The sequence below is a fragment of the Ranitomeya imitator genome, chromosome 4 (assembly GCF_032444005.1).
Source record: "Ranitomeya imitator isolate aRanImi1 chromosome 4, aRanImi1.pri, whole genome shotgun sequence".
Classification (NCBI taxonomy): Eukaryota; Metazoa; Chordata; class Amphibia; order Anura; family Dendrobatidae; genus Ranitomeya; species Ranitomeya imitator.
Genome location: NC_091285.1, coordinates 363,751,014 through 363,769,687, shown reverse-complemented (window position 1 = coordinate 363,769,687; position 18,674 = coordinate 363,751,014). Strand labels below are relative to the sequence as shown.

General features: G+C 44.6%; 1 protein-coding gene across 1 annotated transcript in view; it reads right to left on the bottom strand.

Moving 5' to 3' along the window:
- Positions 1-18,674, bottom strand: part of PTPN12 (protein tyrosine phosphatase non-receptor type 12) — an 82,521-nt gene that overhangs the window by 39,883 nt on the left and 23,964 nt on the right. The window contains exons 2-5 of the mRNA XM_069765131.1: positions 8,726-8,834; positions 1,999-2,075; positions 1,111-1,206; positions 247-285 (exon numbers count right to left, since the gene is read on the bottom strand). Of these exons, the coding sequence (XP_069621232.1) occupies positions 247-285; positions 1,111-1,206; positions 1,999-2,075; positions 8,726-8,834 (321 nt within the window). The remainder of the gene's footprint in view (positions 1-246; positions 286-1,110; positions 1,207-1,998; positions 2,076-8,725; positions 8,835-18,674) is intronic.

Sequence of the window (18,674 nt, the reverse complement as noted above, 5' to 3'; positions counted from 1 at the left end):
TCCACATTATGCCATCACATGCTGCACAGGACAGTCAGTGTCCACAACAGGAGGGACTGCAGAGACATTTAGGCTTCCATTCCCTCGTAGAATAGAACATCATAGATGGCCCCTGTCCCGGGCCGGTTTCAGCTTCCAGGTCCCACATTGTAGCTGGTCAGAAGCAGTTAAAGGAAATCCTGCATTACTCAAACCCCAGAGGAAGTGCAGATTCATGCAAGTTCACCATGTCTCCACAATACATACCCTTCCCATTTCAAATTCACGACAAGCCATTACAATGATCTGGAAATTGAGGTGGAAAAAAAAAAAAAAAAAAGTCACATTTGTTTATTTAAAAAATAAATACATTTTTTTCCTTTCACATGCTGCATTATTTCAAAGCGCTCATAAGAATTACACTAATGCTAGATTAACCTGCATTTTATACATTTATCTGTGAAACAAAATCACTCCTGTAACTCAAAGCTACTGCTCACATGCACCTTTAAAGGGGTGGTCCGGTCAGATGATACTGATGTCCTGTCCTTAGGATAGGTCGTAAATATAGATAGGGATGGTTCACTTCAATCGGAGCTGATGCCTAGGACTACACAATGAAAAGAGCTGTGCAGCGCCGCTCCATACAATTATTTATGGGGGCGCTGCTCTAGTATTGATGGCCTGTTCTATGGGTAAGTCATCAATATCATTTGACTGGATAAAACCGATAAGAGTATGTTGCCATATACCGTATCACAGTGGAAAATTCACGTAAACTAAATATTTCACCACGATTAAGGGCGCTATCCGCACCACAAACGTGTAGGTACTACATGCTGACGCAGACATGGAATCTACAACGCCAGGTCCGTTACGCCAGGTCCGTTTATCCTGCAGATTCTTTTCTGAGCATGTGAATAAAATCATGTAATCTTATCCACAATGCAGTCACTAATACACAGCAGAAAATCCACTAACTAGCACTACACAGCTAATATAGAGCGGCTTCCCTTATAATGAACACTAGTAACAATACAGGGATCCATCCTGAAAACCAAAGCAGTACACCATCTTACATCCTTCATCCTAAATAGAATGCTTACATTTCTAGGAATTCTACTGACTCACCTTCACCTGATATTCCCAAATCATCCTCCAAAAATCTATTACCGTATTAGCTAAGGGCCCCTGTGTTGCTATATACGCTTTAGGGCCATGGACTCCCTGGAAAGATACAGAACATAATTATGTACAGCCATATGCAACGTATGTGATAATCTGCACAGGTACCTGTGCCAAATAAAAAGAATTGTGTGTACTCAATTTAATCGTCAGGTTTCCATTTCTCAGAGTCCATGTTAAACTTAAAGCAGATCTGTAACAAGATTTTACAATACAAACAGCGTCCGCTAACAAATTAATCTTACACCGGACGAGGCTGGTTTAGTTACTTAAAATCTATGTCAAAATGGATATACAATCCTGATATTAACATTAGCTGGACTCAAAAAGCTAATTTTAATATCAGGAAGGAAAAGTTTGAAAAAAAATATACAGCCATTCTGACATGATCATCCAAGTAAGTGTACCAGCCTTCTAAGGTCTACGAGACCCATTTATTACTAGATGCAGTTTGCATTGTGAAGCATGGTAACAGAGGCCATTTAAGTTTAACGTATTCACCAAGACATACCCAACAGACCCCAATGCAAGGCGCTGATGGGGTCTTTCATGTGATGGATCAGGAGACAGGCTTCAATTCTGGTGCTCGGCCACTAATGGAGGGCAGATGTGGAGGGCTCCAAGTTCTATGTACACACAATAGACGCTCCCGTATTACTCCCACATGTGCTATTTGCATTTTCCATTAGTATCACCTATGTGCGGTTACTAGGAAAGTGATGCACACGGTACAAACCAAGCAGAGGTGATTCCGCCAGTGACCGGCGGCCGCCCTGGTTTTCTCAGCATATACCATAACATTGTGTGCACCAAGGCTACACGGACATGGCTTACCTTGATAAAATTTGCATTGATGTAGTCAGATTCATGAGGTGGAATTTTCAGTGCAAGTTTAACTCTACTGTGGTCAACTGTGGGAGTGATAAAAAGGATTACAGTGTTAACACAGAGGAAGAGAAATATTCAAATATGACGGATCTGGTATCTCCTTCCCTTCATTACAGGAGCCAGGGTTGTAGGAGCACAATGTTCCAGATACTGATGGACTCATATTTAGCCCTGTCACTGACAGCACAATGTTATACTTTAAAAACACATTAAGGCTATGTGCACAGGTTGCGGATTGTATGCGTTTTTGCGCCGCGAAAATGCACTGAAAACGCATACACAACCCACTGAATTCAATGGGATTCCTCAATGCTGTGCTAATGCCGCGTATGTTTCCTCGGCAGAATCGCATCATGGAAAAATACGCAGCAAGCTCATTCTTTGTGCGGAATCGCAGCGATTCCACACACATAGGAATGCATTGATCCGCTTACTTTCCGCATAGGGCTATGCCCACAATGCGCAAAGTAAGCGGATCATGTGTGGATGGTACCAGGGTGTGGAGGAGAGGAGTCTCTCCTCCAGGCCCTGGGTACCATATCCCTGATAAAAAAAATAAAAAGAACTAAAATAAAAAATAGTTACCGTATATGCTCACCTTCTGGCGGCCTCCGGATCCAGCCCAGGCCTTAGCGATGCTCCCGGCAGCTCCCGTTCCCAGTGATGCCTTGCGGCAATGACCTGTGATGACGTAGCGGTCTCGCCTGATGCTACATCATCTGGGGTCATCGTCGTGAGGCATCACTGGGAACGGGAGTTGCCGGGAGCATCGCGAGGATCGGGAAAGCTGCACGGGCCGTCGGAAGGTAAGAATATCACAATTTTTTTTTTTTTTTTTAATTATTATTTTTAACAATTATATCTTTTTACTATTGATGCTGCATAGGCAGCATCAATAGTAAAAATTGGTCACACTTGTCAAACACTATGTTTGACAAGTGTGACCAACCTACCAATCAGTTTTCCAAGCGATGCTTCAGGTCGCTTGGAAAACGCTAGTGTTTAGTGGGAATACGCATGCCAATTCCGCATGCGTTTTACCAGCAGCAGGGAGTTGCAATTCAGCAACGTGTGCACATAGCCTAAAACACCACATTTTCTAAAAGTAGGTATCTAATCCCATACTAAAAATTACACCTTATACGGAATCTGTCCGTAGGATCAACCCTCCTAGCCATCTATATGGACATGTAGGTCATAGGAAGCTGAATGATATCTTGATGTCTTATTCTAGAGAGATCAATGTTATTTCTTATACGATTCTGGGCTCTGAAGGCAGTCCAAGAGCAAATGGGTGCAAATGACTGTACAAACCAAGCACAGATGCTCGGCGCACCTTCCCATCTATCTTCATCCTCTATTGGCTACTGCACAGCCAGAGCTGTCAATCAATAGGAAGGTGGAGATAGATGGACAATAAGTAGGTGGGAAGTTACACAGAACTGTTTAGTCACACCAAGGGTGCACCGAGTGCCTGTGCTTGGTTTGAACAGTCATTTTTGCTGACAGTCCCTTTACAGAGACATTATTTTATGATACCCTAGTAAAGGTGGAGCTCCAGCATTTAATATTTATGTAAAGCAACCAGTGATAGTCACAATGTATTACATAAATCCCTGGCAGTGCATTTTTTTCAGGACACAAGGCTTAGGGCTATATGAAGACTTTGTAATGCAGGAATCCAATTTGACAGTGTATACTGATGTGTAACATGAAGTATTCCCAACACAGATCTTCACGGCTGAGAGGGGAATCACGCCATCCAGGCGCTGGTCGGAGAGGAGGCTACAGAATCGCACCAGCACAACTAAACTAGGCTGTTTTATAACCCTCTTACAAATTGGGATTTTTGGCTCACTAAGGTCCTATTTATTTGTATGACTGACGGGGGCTATACAGAACAGCCAAGCATGGCTAGCTTTGCCATTTTTGCAACTGGATGGAGATTTTCCCCTCTCAGCTGTAAAATGCTGAGCTGTGTTGTCCAAGGAGATAACAGTTCTTCAGTTGTCAAAATGTAAAAAAAATTAAATGTCAAAAATGATGTAGAAGATCTGAGAAGGGGGCTGGCTTAGACAATAGTCTGAGTGAACCAAACCCCTCATCAGATGCCAACACAATAATGGGGGTAAAACCTCCTTCCCCGGTTTTGATCCACACTGTTGTGTTACATAGGCTTAGGCCGGTTTCACATTAGCGTTTTGAGGAGCTGCGGACTTCCTCCGTGAAGCCCCGCCCTCAGCCGCACCTCCGCCACTAGCTCCACCTACTTCTGCATGCGGCCTGCGTATTTATCTTTAACATTAGGTACGCATGTCGTGCGGCTGTATGCAGATGCTTCGCATGCATCATTTTGACGATGCGGAGACCAGCGTAGGACGCAGGTGGTAGCAATTTCTTTTTTTCTCCGCATCGTCAAAACGACGCATGCGGAAGCATCCGCATACAGCCACACGACCTGCGTACCTAATGTTAAAGATAGGTACGCAGGCCGCATGCAGAAGTAGGCGGAGCTAGCGGTGGAGGTGAGGCCGAGGGCGGGGCTTCACAGAGGAAGTCCGCAGCCCTCCGCAGCTCAGCAAAACGCTAGTGTGAAACTAGCCTTAGGCAGTATGCGTCTGACAGCGTTAACTGTCAGAATGGACGCCCAGGCATCTGTCCACTCTAGGGACCCAATGTTAAGAAATTTTTACTGCATGGCAAGTGTCCGAAAGTATAAGAAAGTGCAATCTGCTGCGCTTTCCTAGAAAATGAAATGATCTGCAGATGCATATCGGCCAGACAGAGCGCTCACTTTCAGCCTTCGTCTGGTGACTGGCTGCCTATGGAGAGGTTACAGCAGGGGTGTCAAACTGCATTCCTCAAGGGCCGCAAACCATGCGTGTTTTCAAGATTTCCTTAGCATTGCACAAGGTGCTGCAATCATTACGTGTGTAGGTGATTAAATTATCACCTGTGCAGTACAAGGAAATCCTGAAAACATGACCTGGTTGCAGCCCTCAAGGAATGCAGTTTGACACCCCTGGGTTACAGTACATGTCTGTGAAAGCTTCCATACATACACAGTGGCTAGGTGCATGGGCGCAGTGTGCACCTAGCCAATGTTTCATTATTTTACATTTTGATAACTACAAAAAGTACTTTTTACTTTGACAGAACCCCTCCAAAATTGGATTGTTGCTCTACAAACTTAGCGTTCAGTCCCATCCTGATTGGGAACAGTAGGAATAGAAAGAACCACAAGTACATTGTTAAATTTGAATCCAAGTTACCAAAACAGATTTGTAAAAATTACCCAAAATTGTTAGGCTGTGTGCCCACGATCCGAAAGTAGCAGCGTTTGTGATCTGCAGGCTCACATGCACGCATAGTGGACAGAGAATTTCCAGAAACCCCATCCACTATGCTGTCACATCTGGCCGCTGCTGGTTTGATGCTGCATAAATTGGGAGCGTCAAACCTACAGCAAGCCCTGATCGTGGGCACGTACCCTTCATGATATGTATAGTATGACATTTGCTTCACAGTCTGAGCTCACATTTGCATCATCAGGAGCCTGACTCTACTTTGTCACCCATCCCCCTGGTGCCCATTGAGTGACAGTCACAGTAAAGGTACCGTCACACTAGACTATATCGCTAGCGATCCGTGACGTTGCAGCGTCCTCGCTAGTGATATCGTCCAGTGTGACAGGCAGCAGCGATCAGGCCCCTGCTGTGCTGTCGCTGGTCGGGGAAGAAAGTCCAGAACTTTGTTTCGTCGCTGGACTCCCCGCAGACATCGCTGAATCGGTGTGTGTGACACCGATTCAGCGATGTCTTCGCTGGTAACCAGGGTAAACATCGGGTAACTAAGCGCAGGGCCGCGCTTAGTAACCCGATGTTTACCTTGGTTACCATCGTTAAAGTAAAAAAAAACAAACGCTACATACTTACCTACCGCTGTCTGTCCCCGGCGCTGTGCTTCTCTGCTCTGGCTGTGAGCACAGCGGCCGGAAAGCAGAGCGGTGACGTCACCGCTCTGCTTTCCGGCTACCCGGCGCTCACAGCCAGAGCAGAGAAGCACAGCGTCGGGGACAGACAGCGGTAGGTAAGTATGTAGCGTTTGTTTTTTTTTACTTTAACGATGGTAACCAGGGTAAACATCGGGTTACTAAGCGCGGCCCTGCGCTTAGTTACCCGATGTTTACCCTGGTTACCGGGGACCTCGAGATCGTTGGTCGCTGGAGAGCTGTGTGTGTGACAGCTCTCCAGCGACGCTGCAGCGATCCGGATCGTTGTCGGTATCGCTGCAGCGTCGCTTAGTGTGACGGTACCTTAATTCAATTTATTACAGAAAAAATAGCACAGATGTGAACAGAGTCTAAGGCTATGTTCACACGTTCCTGATTTCCCTCCTTTTTTTTCAGGACTAAAAACCGCAGCTCTTGGCAGAAAACGCAGGTCCTTTTTTGGGTGCTTTTTTGGTGCGTTTTTTGATGCGTTTTTTTATGCAGTTTTCTATGCAGAGTCTGTGTGTTTTCTAGCAAGTTTTTTAGGGTTAAAATGGCTGAAAATACCCTAACCCTACCCCTAACCCTAACCTTAACCCTAACCCTATTCTAACCGTAGTGGGGAAAAAAAAAAATTCTTAATTTTGTTATTGTCCCTACCTATGGGGGTGACAAAGGGGGGGGGGGGGTCATTTACTATTTTTTTTATTTTGATCACTGAGATATAACCTCTCTCAGTGATCAAAATGCACTTTGGAACGAATCTGCCGGCCGGCAGATTCGGCGGGCGCACTGCGCATGCGCCCGCCATTTTGCAAGATGGCGGCGCCCAGGGAGAAGACGGCCGGACGGACACCGGGAGGCCGGGTAAGTATAAGGGGGGGAGATGAGGGCACGGGGGGGAGGGGGAGGCGTCGGAACACGGGGGGGTGGCATCGGAGCATGGGGGGGTGGGATTGGGGCACGGGGGGCAGCCACACTGCAGCGGTTCTGCACCACAAACCGCAGAAAACCCGCAGATATTTTTTCATCTGCGGGTTTTACTGCGGGTTTGACCTCACAATGGAGGTCTATGGGTGCAGAACCGCTGCAGTTCTGCAAAAAGAAGTGACATGGTACTTCTTTTTTACCGCGGCTATTCAGCGCGGCTTTATTCGCGATTTTCCGCAATGTGGGCACAGCAGTTCCTGTTTTCCATAGGGTACATTGTAATGTACCCTGCATGGAAAACAGCTGCGGACCCGCAGCGGGAAAATCGCGGCGATTCCGCATTAAAAAAAGGATGGTGTGAACATGGCCTAAAGGTACCTTCACACTGACCAACTTCACAACGATATCGCTAGCGATCCGTGACGTTGCAGCGTCCTGGCTAGCGATATCGTTGTGTTTGACACGCAGCAGCGATCAGGATCCTGCTGTGACATCGTTGGTCGGAGCAGAAAGTCCAGAACTTTATTTCGTCGCTGGATCTCCCGCAGACATCGCTGAATCGGCGTGTGTGACGTCGATTCAGCGATGTCTTCACTGGTAACCAGGGTAAACATCGGGTTACTAAGCGCAGGGCCGCGCTTAGTAACCCGATGTTTACCCTGGTTACCAGTGTAAATGTAAAAAAAAAACACTTCATACTTACATTCCGGTGTCTGTCGCGTCCCTCGGCGTTCTGCTTCCCTGCAATGTCAGCGCCGGCCAGCCGTAAAGCAGATTACAGCGGTGATGTCACAGCTGTGCTTTCCGGCTGGCCGGTGCTCACAGTCAGTGCAGGAAAGCACAGCGACGGGGAACAGACACCGGAATGTAAGTATGTAGTGTGTTTTTTTTTTTACATTAGCACTGGTAACCAGGGTAAACATCGGGTTACTAAGCGCGGCCCTGCGCTTAGTAACCCGATGTTTACCCTGGTTACCAGGGGACTTCGCATAGTTAGTCGCTGGAGAGCTGTCTGTATGACAGCTCTCCAGCGACCACACAGCGACGCTGCAGCGATCGGCATCGTTGTCTAGATCGCTGCAGCATTGCTAAATGTGACGGTACCTTTAGCCAGTCTTCACTTACTTTTCCCGCACCAAACCCTGTGCACCATCACACTACACAATGCAGACCTCATTTCTTATTTGCTTTAAATGTAAAAATGTTTAACACTTCCTGACGGAAATAAACCTTTAGTCACTATTACTATATCAAAGTTTATCCTTTTCAGAAAGACGGCTTAGTTTGGCATCTTTCCGCACAGTGAGAAGTCCGGTATCATTCTCCTACTTTAATTAATGGCCAGAGAGGACAGGAAGGAGAGCTGCCATGGTTGACCAGATAACCAACTGTAGATCTACAACATTAATGAACAGGGTGACAATGGTATCGGTTACAGTGTCGCTTAGTGTGACCGCTGTCAATCATGGACCACCCAAGGGAATGAAGGAACATTCATTTAATATCAGGCAGACAATAGTATGTCCTAGACCGTCACTGAAAAACCTATCAAATATAACAGGGACATTATCAAGACTACAGCAAGGGCACAATAAGTGACACAGAGCAGGAATCGGGGTCCCTGTCACCATAGCATGCTGCCTTAGATTAAGAAGCAGCGGCCTGGTGACAGATTTTGGAGCATGGACACTTCCATTTGTAGTCTGAGAACCCGCACCAGAACATTAAGGGTCTCACACACAATGGACTTACATGGCAGAATATCTTTATATCTGTTCTTTTTGACATTTTCTTCTTTTTCTCCAGTGATTGTCGGGTAAATCTTGTCCGTTCTGTATTTTGTGGACAGCCTTCTTAATCTCTGTAAAAAGAGGACATGGATAATAATCTTTATATAGCGCAACATATTCCGCAGCGCTTTACAGTTTAACAGTTTCAAACACAAACAGTAACAACGTTAACAATACAATAATTAAAGCGAAATAAGACGACCCTGCTCGTGAGAGCTTACAATCTACAATGAGGTGGGGGAGATACAAAGTACAGAGGTGTATTTACAATGATGTATTTACAGTGATGGTCCAGCCATCTTCAGGGGGTGGGAGATAGATGGAGATAGGGAATAGGCCACACACACACACACACAGACATAACATGACTTTGATTACTGAATGTGATAGGCCGCTCTGAACAAATGTGTTTTGAGCGAGTGCCTAAAACTATGCAAATTGTGGATGGTCCTAATATCTTGGGGTAGAGCATTCCAGAGGATTGGCGCAGCACGGGAGAAGTCTTGTAGTCGGGAGTGGGAGGTACAGATAAGTGCAGAGGTTAGTCGAAAGTCATTTGCAGAGCGCAGCGGTCGGTTAGGCCGATAGACAGAAATGAGGGAGGAGATGTATGGGGGTGCCGCACTGTGGAGAGCTTTGTGGGTGAGAACAAGTACTTTGAATTGTATCCTGTAATGAATGGGCAGCCAGTGTAACGACTGGCGAAGAGCGGACGAGTCCGAGTAACGATTAGCCAGATGGACGACCCTGGCTGCTGCACTAAGGATAGATTGGAGAGGGGAAAGTCAAGTAGGGGGAGGCCAATTAGTAGAGCATTACAGTAGTCTAGGCGGGAGTGGATCAGGGCGACAGTGAGGGTTTTTGTTGTTTCCATGGTGAGAAAAGGGCGGATTCTAGAGATGGTCTTTATGTATAAGCGGCACGAGCGGGCAAAAGATTGTATATGGGAGGTGAAGGAGAGATCGGAGTCAAACATAACACCCAGACAGCGCGCCTGCTGCCGGGGTGTTATTATGGTGCCACCCACAGGGAGGGAAATGTCAGATTTGGGGAGGTTAGTAGACGGCGGGCGTGGAAGAAGTTCAGTTTTGGAGAGGTTGAGTTTCAGATAGAGAGCGAACATGATGTTGGAGACTGCAGACAGACAGTCAGCGGCGTTCTGTAGTACAGCGGGGGTAAGATCAGGGGATGATGTGTATAGTTTTGTGTCATCAGCATAAAGATGGTACTGAAAGCAAAATCTGCTGATGGTCTGCCCAATTGGGGCTGTGTAGAGGGAGAAGAGAAGGGGGCCAAGGACTGAACCCTGAGGTACCCCAACATTGAGAGGAAGAGGAGATGAAGTGAAGCCAGAGAACAGAACAGTGAAGGAGCGGTCAGAATGATAGGAGGAGAACCAGGAGAGAGCAGTGTCCTTAATGCCTAGTGACTGGAGCCTAGAGAGTAGGAGAGGGTGGTCAACAGTGTCTAAAGATGCAGAAAGGTCGAGGAGAATGAGCAGAGAGTGGGCACCATTACATTTTGCTGTCAGAAGGTCATTGGTCACCTTGATGAGTGCAGTTTCTGTCGAATGTAGGGGGCGGAAACCAGACTGTGAAGGGTCTAGGAGGGAGTGAGTGGAGAGGTAATGGGTAAGGCGGGAGTAGATCATGCGCTCCAAGAGTTTAACCCCTTCATGACCGGGGGATTTTTCGTTTTTCCGTGTTCGTTTTTCGCTCCCCTCCTTCCCAGAGCCATAACTTTTTTATTTTTCCGTCAATTTGGCCATGTGAGGGCTTATTTTTTGCGGGACGAGTTGTACTTTTGAACGACATCATTGGTTTTAGCATGTCGTGTACTAGAAAACGGGAAAAAAATTCCAAGTGCGGTGAAATTGCAAAAAAGTGTAATCCCACATTGGTTTTTTGTTTGGCTTTTTTGCTAGGTTCACTAAATGCTAAAAATGACCTGCCATTATGATTCTCCAGGTCATTACGAGTTCATAGACACCTAACATGACTAGGTTATTTTTTATCTAAGTGGTGAAAAAAAATTCCAAACTTTGCTAAAAAAAAAAAAAAATTGCGCCATTTTCCGATACTCCTAGCGTCTCCATTTTTCGTGATCTGGGGTCGGTTGAGGGCTTATTTTTTGCGTGCCGAGATGACGTTTTTAATGATAGCATTTCGGTGCAGATACGTTCTTTTGATCGCCCGTTATTGCATTTTAATGCAATGTCGCGGCGACCAAAAAAACGTAATTCTGGCGTTTCGAGTTTTTTTCCCGCTACGCTGTTTAGCGATCAGGTTAATACTTTTTTATTTGATAGATCGGGCGATTCTGAGCGCGGCGATACCAAATATGCATAGATTTGATATTTTTTTTATTGATTTATTTTGATTGGGGCGAAAGGGGGGTGATTTAAACTTTTATGTTTTTTTATTTTTTTCACATTTTTTTAAACTTTTTTTTTTTTACTTTTGCCATGCTTCAATAGCCTCCATGGGAGGCTAGAAGCAGGCACAACTCGATCGCCTCTGCTACATAGCAGCGATCTGCTGATCGCTGCTATGTAGCAGAATTGCACGTGTGCTGTGAGCGCCGACCACAGGGTGGCGCTCACAGCGACGGGCAATCAGTAACCATAGAGGTCTCAAGGACCTCTATGGCTACAATGGAGACGCATCGCCGACCCCCGGACATGTGACGGGGGTCGGCGATGACGTCATTTCCGGCCGCCCGGCCGGAAGCGGTAGTTAAATGCCGCTGTCTGCGTTTGACAGCGGCATTTAACTAGTTAATAGGTGCGGGCAGATCGCGATTCTGCCCGCGCCTATTACGGGCACATGTCAGCTGTTCAAAACAGCTGACATGTCCCGGCTTTGGTGCGGGCTCACCGCGGAGCCCTGCATCAAAGCAGGGGAGCCGGCATCGGACGGTATAGTACGTCCGATGCCGGTAAGGGGTTAAAGATGAAGGGGAGATTGGAGACTGGTCTGTAGTTGTTTGTGCAGGATGGGTCGAGGGTGGGTTTCTTTAGTAATGGATACAGTGTTATTGGCAAATTAGAGAGCCTCTACTACAGTAAACCATGGTAAATAATAGATTATTAGATGGGATGATGAAAAGCACCAAGTCTAATCTGTTACAATGATTGCATTAGTTTAGAAAGGGAACCTGTCCCCATGCAAATGTCGTCCAACTTTGCATTGGTCGGAAAAGAGTTGTGAAAAGACTTTCAGACGTCTGTGAAACACAATCAGTGCACAGAAAGGCCGCGTGGGCCAGGAGACCAGCGGCTGGTCTGTGCATCACAGCCTGAACTCTGACATCTGAATCTACGGAATAAAATCCATGGACTCCACAGGAGGAAATTTGGTGATGTCGCTCACTGACTGGTAGCCATCCCTGTATGAGCACGTATAGAGATACCGCCTAGAATTAGCAAGGATCTAATGAAGGAATACAATTAATAGGCATTTTCCCACTACTATATTGAGCATCTGAACAGATAACTAGTAAGAGATCGATGAGATGGGTTATCAATAGCAGATAAGTGTGAGTTGGCCCTCGGCACCCTCACCGGTGGGATAACTTGATGTAGAGTGAACACCACTGATCCTGATAGGGCAGCACGGTGGCGCAGTGGTTAGCACAGCAGCCTTGCAGCGCTGGAGTCATGGGTTCTAATCCTACCCAGGACAACATCTGCAAAGAGTTTGTATGTTCTCTCCGTGTTTGCGTGGGTTTCCTCCGGGTACTCCGGTTTCCTCCCACATTCCAAAGACATACTGATAGGGAATCTAGACTGTGAGCCCCATCGGGGACAGTGATGATAATGTGTGCAAACTGTAAAGCGCTGCGGAATATGTTAGCGCTATATAAAAATAAAGATTTATTTTATTTTATCCTTCACACTGTAGTGGCCATTGCCGGAAATGGAAGATCAGCGCCAATGAAAACCGTAAGGGCAAGTTCACACTAGGCGACGTTTTCTTTCTGCAGCAAAACCTGATCTCTTTGCAGGAAAGAATGTATAGAAAAAAGGCATGTCTTTCTTGCGCTTTTTTCTTCGGTTTTGGCATGCTAGATTTGTCTTGTGCATGCTGATAAAGTTTAGAATTCTATAGAATCAGGTTGGCACAAAAAACGTAGCAAAACCTGATACCTGCGATTTTGGGGTGCTTTTTCAGCACCCGTTCATTTCAATGGGTGAAAAATGTTGAAAACAACGCTGAAAGTGGCGACATACTCCACTGAGCCAAAAAAAAAAAAGAAAAAAAAAAAAAACATGCAAAGCACAAAATCCTGATGACAAAAAACTGTGCATGAGGTTTCTAAATCTCAGAATTTGCTGGTACTGTAAAACATAACTGAAAATTTGCATTAAAAAAATTGCAAAACGCCATGTGTGAACTTAGCCTAAAGCCATTTGTAGTTCACATAGTAACTATTAGGCTATGTGCACACGTTGGGGGTTGGGGTGCAGAATTTTCCACACAAAATCCCCATCTCCTGGCAGAAAATGCAGGTGCGGATTTGCCACGGATTTTATGTGTTTTTGTTGCGGAACTGATGCGGATTTTTTGCGTTTTTTACCCCTGTGGATTTATACAATGGAAGGGGTCAGAAACGCTGCAGTTCCGCACAAAAGAAGTAGCATACTACTTCTGATCCGCAGCGGTTTTCATGCAGATTTTTCCGCACCATTAGCACCGCTTTTTTTTTTTTTTTTTCAATTGATTTACATTGTACTGTAAATCACTGTGCGGATCTGAAGCGTTAACGCTTTAATGCACCATGGACCACAATCATTACCTAGGATATTATTTATGCACCACACAGCTACTATGAAACCCAAGGATGACCAGGGACATTGGAGAGGATGTACATTAGTGCAGCTACATGGCTGGAAGCCAGATTATGGCTACAGCAGTTAACCCTCTACAACCCCTGGCAAAAATTATGGAATCACCGGCCTTGGAGGATGTTCATTCAGTTGTTTAATTTTGTAGAAAAAAAGCAGATCACAGACATGGCACAAAACTAAAGTCATTTCAAATGGCAACTTTCTGGCTTTAAGAAACATTAAAAGAAATCAAGAACAAAAAATGTGGTAGTCAGTAATCGTTAATTTTTTAACCAAGCATAGGGGAAAAATTATGGAATTACTCAATTCCGAGGGGAAAATTATGGAATCATGAAAAACAAACAAAAAACACTCCAAAACATCACTAGTATTTTGTTGCACCACCTCTGGCTTTTATTACAGCTTGCAGTCTCTGAGGCATGGGCTTAATGAGTGTCAAACAGAACTCTTCATCAATCTGGCTCCAACTTCCTCTGATTGCTGTTGCCAGATCAGCTTTGCAGGTTGGAGCCTTGTCATGGACCATTTTCTTCAACTTCCACCAAAGATTTTCAACTCGATTGAGACCCAAACTATTTGCAGGCTATGACATTGACCTTATGTGTCTTTTTTCAAGGAATGTTTTCACAGTTTTTTCCTCTATGGCAGGATGCATTATTATGTTGAAAAATGATATCATCCCCAAACATCCTTTCAATTGATGGGATAAGAAAAGTGTCCAAAATATCAACATAAACTTGTGCATTTATTGAAGATGTAATGGCAGCCATCTCCCCAGTGCCTTTACCTGACATGCAGCCCCATATTATCAATAAGGCAAACAGGAAAAAAAAAAATCCAGCAGGCTACGCGTTTCGAACAATGAGTTCTTTTTCAAAGCTTTGAAAAAGAACTCATTGTTCGAAACGCGTAGCCTGCTGCTACTCATTCTCCTGTGAACCATGTCATTGGACTTTGGATTTTATCTTCAATAAATCTTGATATTTTTGGAAGCTGGATTTTTTTTTTTCCTGTTTGCCTTATCGTTCCACGTGATGACTGCACGGTATCCGGGCTTCCCCACAACAAATGCCTAATAGGTGAGCTGGTTTTTCACTATTTTTCCATATTATCAATGACTGTGGAAATTTGCATGTTCTCTTCAGGCAGTCATCTGTATAAATCTCATTGGAATGGCACCAAACAAAAGTTCCAGTATCATCACCTTGCCCAATACAGATTCATGATTCATCACTGAATATGACTTTCATCCAGTCATCCACAGTCCACGATTGCTTTTCCTTAGCCCATTGTAACCTTGTTTTTTCTGTTTAGGTGATGATGGCTTTCGTTTAGCTTTTCTGTATGTAAATCCCATTTCCTTTAGGCAGTTTCTTAAAGTTCGGTCACAGACGTTGACTCCAGTTTCCACCCATTCGTTCCTCATTTGTTTTGTTGTGCATTTGCTGTTTTGGCGACATATTGCTTTAAGTTTCCGGTCTTGACGCTTTGATGTCTTCCTTGGTCTACCAGTATGTTTGCCTTTAACAACCTTCCCATGTTGTTTAAAATCTGGACCAAATACAGACACAGCTGACTGAACAACCAACATCTTTTGCAACATTGTGTGATGATTTACCTTTTTTAAGGGTATGTGTCCACGTTCAGGATTGAATCAGGATTTGGTCAGGATTTTCCATCAGTTTTTGTAAGCCAAAACCAGGAGTGGAACAATTAGCGGAAAAGTATAATAGAAACATATACACCACTTCTGTATTTATCACCCACTCCTGGTTTTGGCTTACAAAAACTGATGGAAAATCCTGACCAAATCCTGATGCAATCCTGAACGTGGACACATACCCTTAGAGTTTGATAATCCTCTCCTTTGTTTCAATTGACATCTCTCATGTTGGAGCCATGATTCATGTCAGTCTACTTGGTGCAACAGCTCTCCAAGGTGTGATCACTCCTTTTTAGGTACAGACTAACGAGCAGATCTAATTTGATGCAGGTGTTAGTTTTGGGTATGAAAATTTACAGGGCGATTCCATAACTTTTTCCCTTAGAATTGAGTGATTCCATAAATTTTTCCCCTATGCTTGGTTAAAAAAGTAACCATTACTGACTACCACATTTTTTGTTCTTGATTTCTTTTAGTGTTTCTTAAAGCCAGAAAGTTGCCATTTGAAATGACTTTAGTTTTGTGCCGTGTGTGATCTGCTTTTTTTCTACAAAATTAAACAACTGAATGAACATCCTCCAAGGGCGGTGATTCCATAATTTTTGCCAGGAGTTGTATATGCAGCAGCAGAGATTCGGAAAACATGCAGTCATCATAGATAGTATAAGGGAACATTGTGCAATTTCTGCTTCTGAAAAGAACATTTATTAGCTGGAACCAAAATAATGTCAATCTTTGGTTGCCCAGGAACTCTGCATTGTGCCATGGGGTCATTGTTGTATTGGTGGCCAAAGTGTAAGCAGTGATGATGACGGATAACGGACTGAGACATTAATTTTAGTTGTATATATAATATTTTGTATTTTTTCCTATATAACTTGCTACTGTGTTTGCAAGTTACATGTACACACATTTGAATACACACAAATAACAAATTTTTATTAGTAAAGACCTAAAAAAAAAAAAAACACATCCATGTTTAATGTAAATGGCCAACTGAGACATTACAATGTGACTATAAAGGCACCAAAGCGCTGAGGGATTTATATGGCCAGGAGGATCACTGACTGCCCTCCTAATAAAGATCTACTGAGCAGCACTGAGGTCACATTATTACTGCAGCAGTGAAGGGCGTCAGCTGAAAACCACAGCACCAGCCTGCTTACTCACTGGCACACGAGACGGGTGACCAGCTTTTACCACATATGGCATGAAGGATGTCACTGTCAGTGGAACAATTGAGAGCGGCAGAAATAGGCTTCCTGCTTTCATAGTGGTCTCCCAGCGCAGGCAGCACCAGGCCTCCTATGTGGCCCGCACATGAATACTCAGTCATAGCGTTTGTAGGGGAATTGTACAGAATACGTAGGAGTAAGGTTTCTAGGAAACCGGGTGACAACCATTATGGCCGTCTTATCAGCTCCTAAACGAGACGCCTCCGCTTTCATGGACACCTGAAAACGCTTACACACAGCAACAGAGGAGTGCAACTCTAAGGCTGCCGTCACACTAGCAGTATTTGGTCAGTATTTTACATCAGTATTTGTAGCCAAAACCAGGAGTGGAACAATTAGAGGAAAAGTATAATAGAAACATATGCATCACTTCTGCATTTATCACCCACTCCTGGTTTTGGCTACAAATACTGAGGTAAAATACTGACCAAATACTACTAGTGTGACGGCAGCCTGAGAACGTGGGGATTTAGATGTCATATTTGTTTGCATAGTTATTTTAGGTGAGGAGTGGAGGGAAGTAGAGAGGGCCTGACCATGGACTACACAGGCTCCATGTACAGAGGTCTCATGGTGAGGGCTCGCGGTATAAACCACATTTCACTCTACGTGACGTCCTCCCAATCAGCATTTACTCTAATAAAGAAGTAATGAGTCAAGAAATTAGCAGAACTCACAGCGTCTCCAAAGCCATTGTAATGTCATCCTACAATTTCAGCCCACGCATTACCCATAGGAAAACCTCAAGCCAAACAGTAACACGAAGACTGCACTTACTGTGTGCTAAAAAGAAGAAACCGGTCATTTCTACAATTCAACAGGCGGCCCCTTTGGGTATGTAAAGAACATTTTTTTATAAAGAAATTCGCTCATATTCTGTACATACAGTGGTGTCTTACACAACCCAACAACCCAGGAGAGTTTCCGCACCAAGCACAACTGGGCATTTCTGACAATTTACCCAATAGCTTATAGTCCCTCCACACAAAAATCTAAATAAACCGCTATTAATATTGAAAGGGGTTTTACTTTACATGGCGGAACGTAATCACTCCATCAGCTTAGATGTGCTGCTTCTTTCCATGTGCATTAATGTGAAGCCACGCAATCTTCCTCATTTTGGAAAATGCTAATAATGTTGCCTGGACAGATTTACTACATCCATTTTTAGGACCTAGCTTTCAACAATATTACTCAGTCACCATTCACTCACATTTAGATTTATTACACTCCCTAAGAGGGCTAAGCAGATTAGTCTTGCTATACTCCATTATAGATCCTTTTCATAAGGCCTCATGCACAGACCTATCCGTGTTATGTGGCCGGTGATAGCCCAAACGGTATTTCTATCGGCCTCCAATGTTATATAGACTCAGAGAAATGGGAGGAATTCAGAGAGAACAGCACACTGCTAGCATTCTAAATGATAGAGGGGCAGCGCTAGCCATCATACAGCCCACTGCATGTAGCAATGTGTGCAAGCACCTTAAAAAAAATGCATTAAAGAGGACCCGTTACAAGGTCAAAAGTGGACAGGTTTTCTTATTTTATTTCCGCTGCTTCCATGGTTATTCAGTTTTGTTTTTTTAATTTTTAATCCAATATTTGGCTTTAGAAATATGCGTCTTTATTTAGTGCTAATGTTTATGGGCTGAACCAACGGGGCTTTGTTCAAAGGATAATAACGAAGGGCAACCTAAAGAGAATGCTGTGAGCCATGCCCCCTGTAACGCAGGGCAACCTAAAGAAAATGCTGTGAGCCATGCCCCCTGTAACACAGGTCAACCTAGAGAATACTGTGAGCCACGCCTCCTGTAACTCAGGGCAACCTAGAGAATACTGTGAGCCACGCCTCCTGTAACTCAGGGCAACCTAGAGAATACTGTGAGCCACGCCCCCTGTAACGCAGGGCAACCAGAGAATGCTGTGAGCCATGCCCCCTGTAACGCAATGCAACCTAAAGAGAATGCTGTGAGCCATGCCCCTAGTAACAGGACAACCTAAAGAGAATGCTGTGAGCCACACCCCCTGTAACGCAGGGCAACCTAAAGAGAATGTTGTGAGCCACACCCCCTGTAACACAGGGCAACCTAAAGAGAATGTTGTGAGCCAAGTCCCCTTGTAACAGAGCAACCTAAAGAGAATGCTGTGAGCCACACCCCCT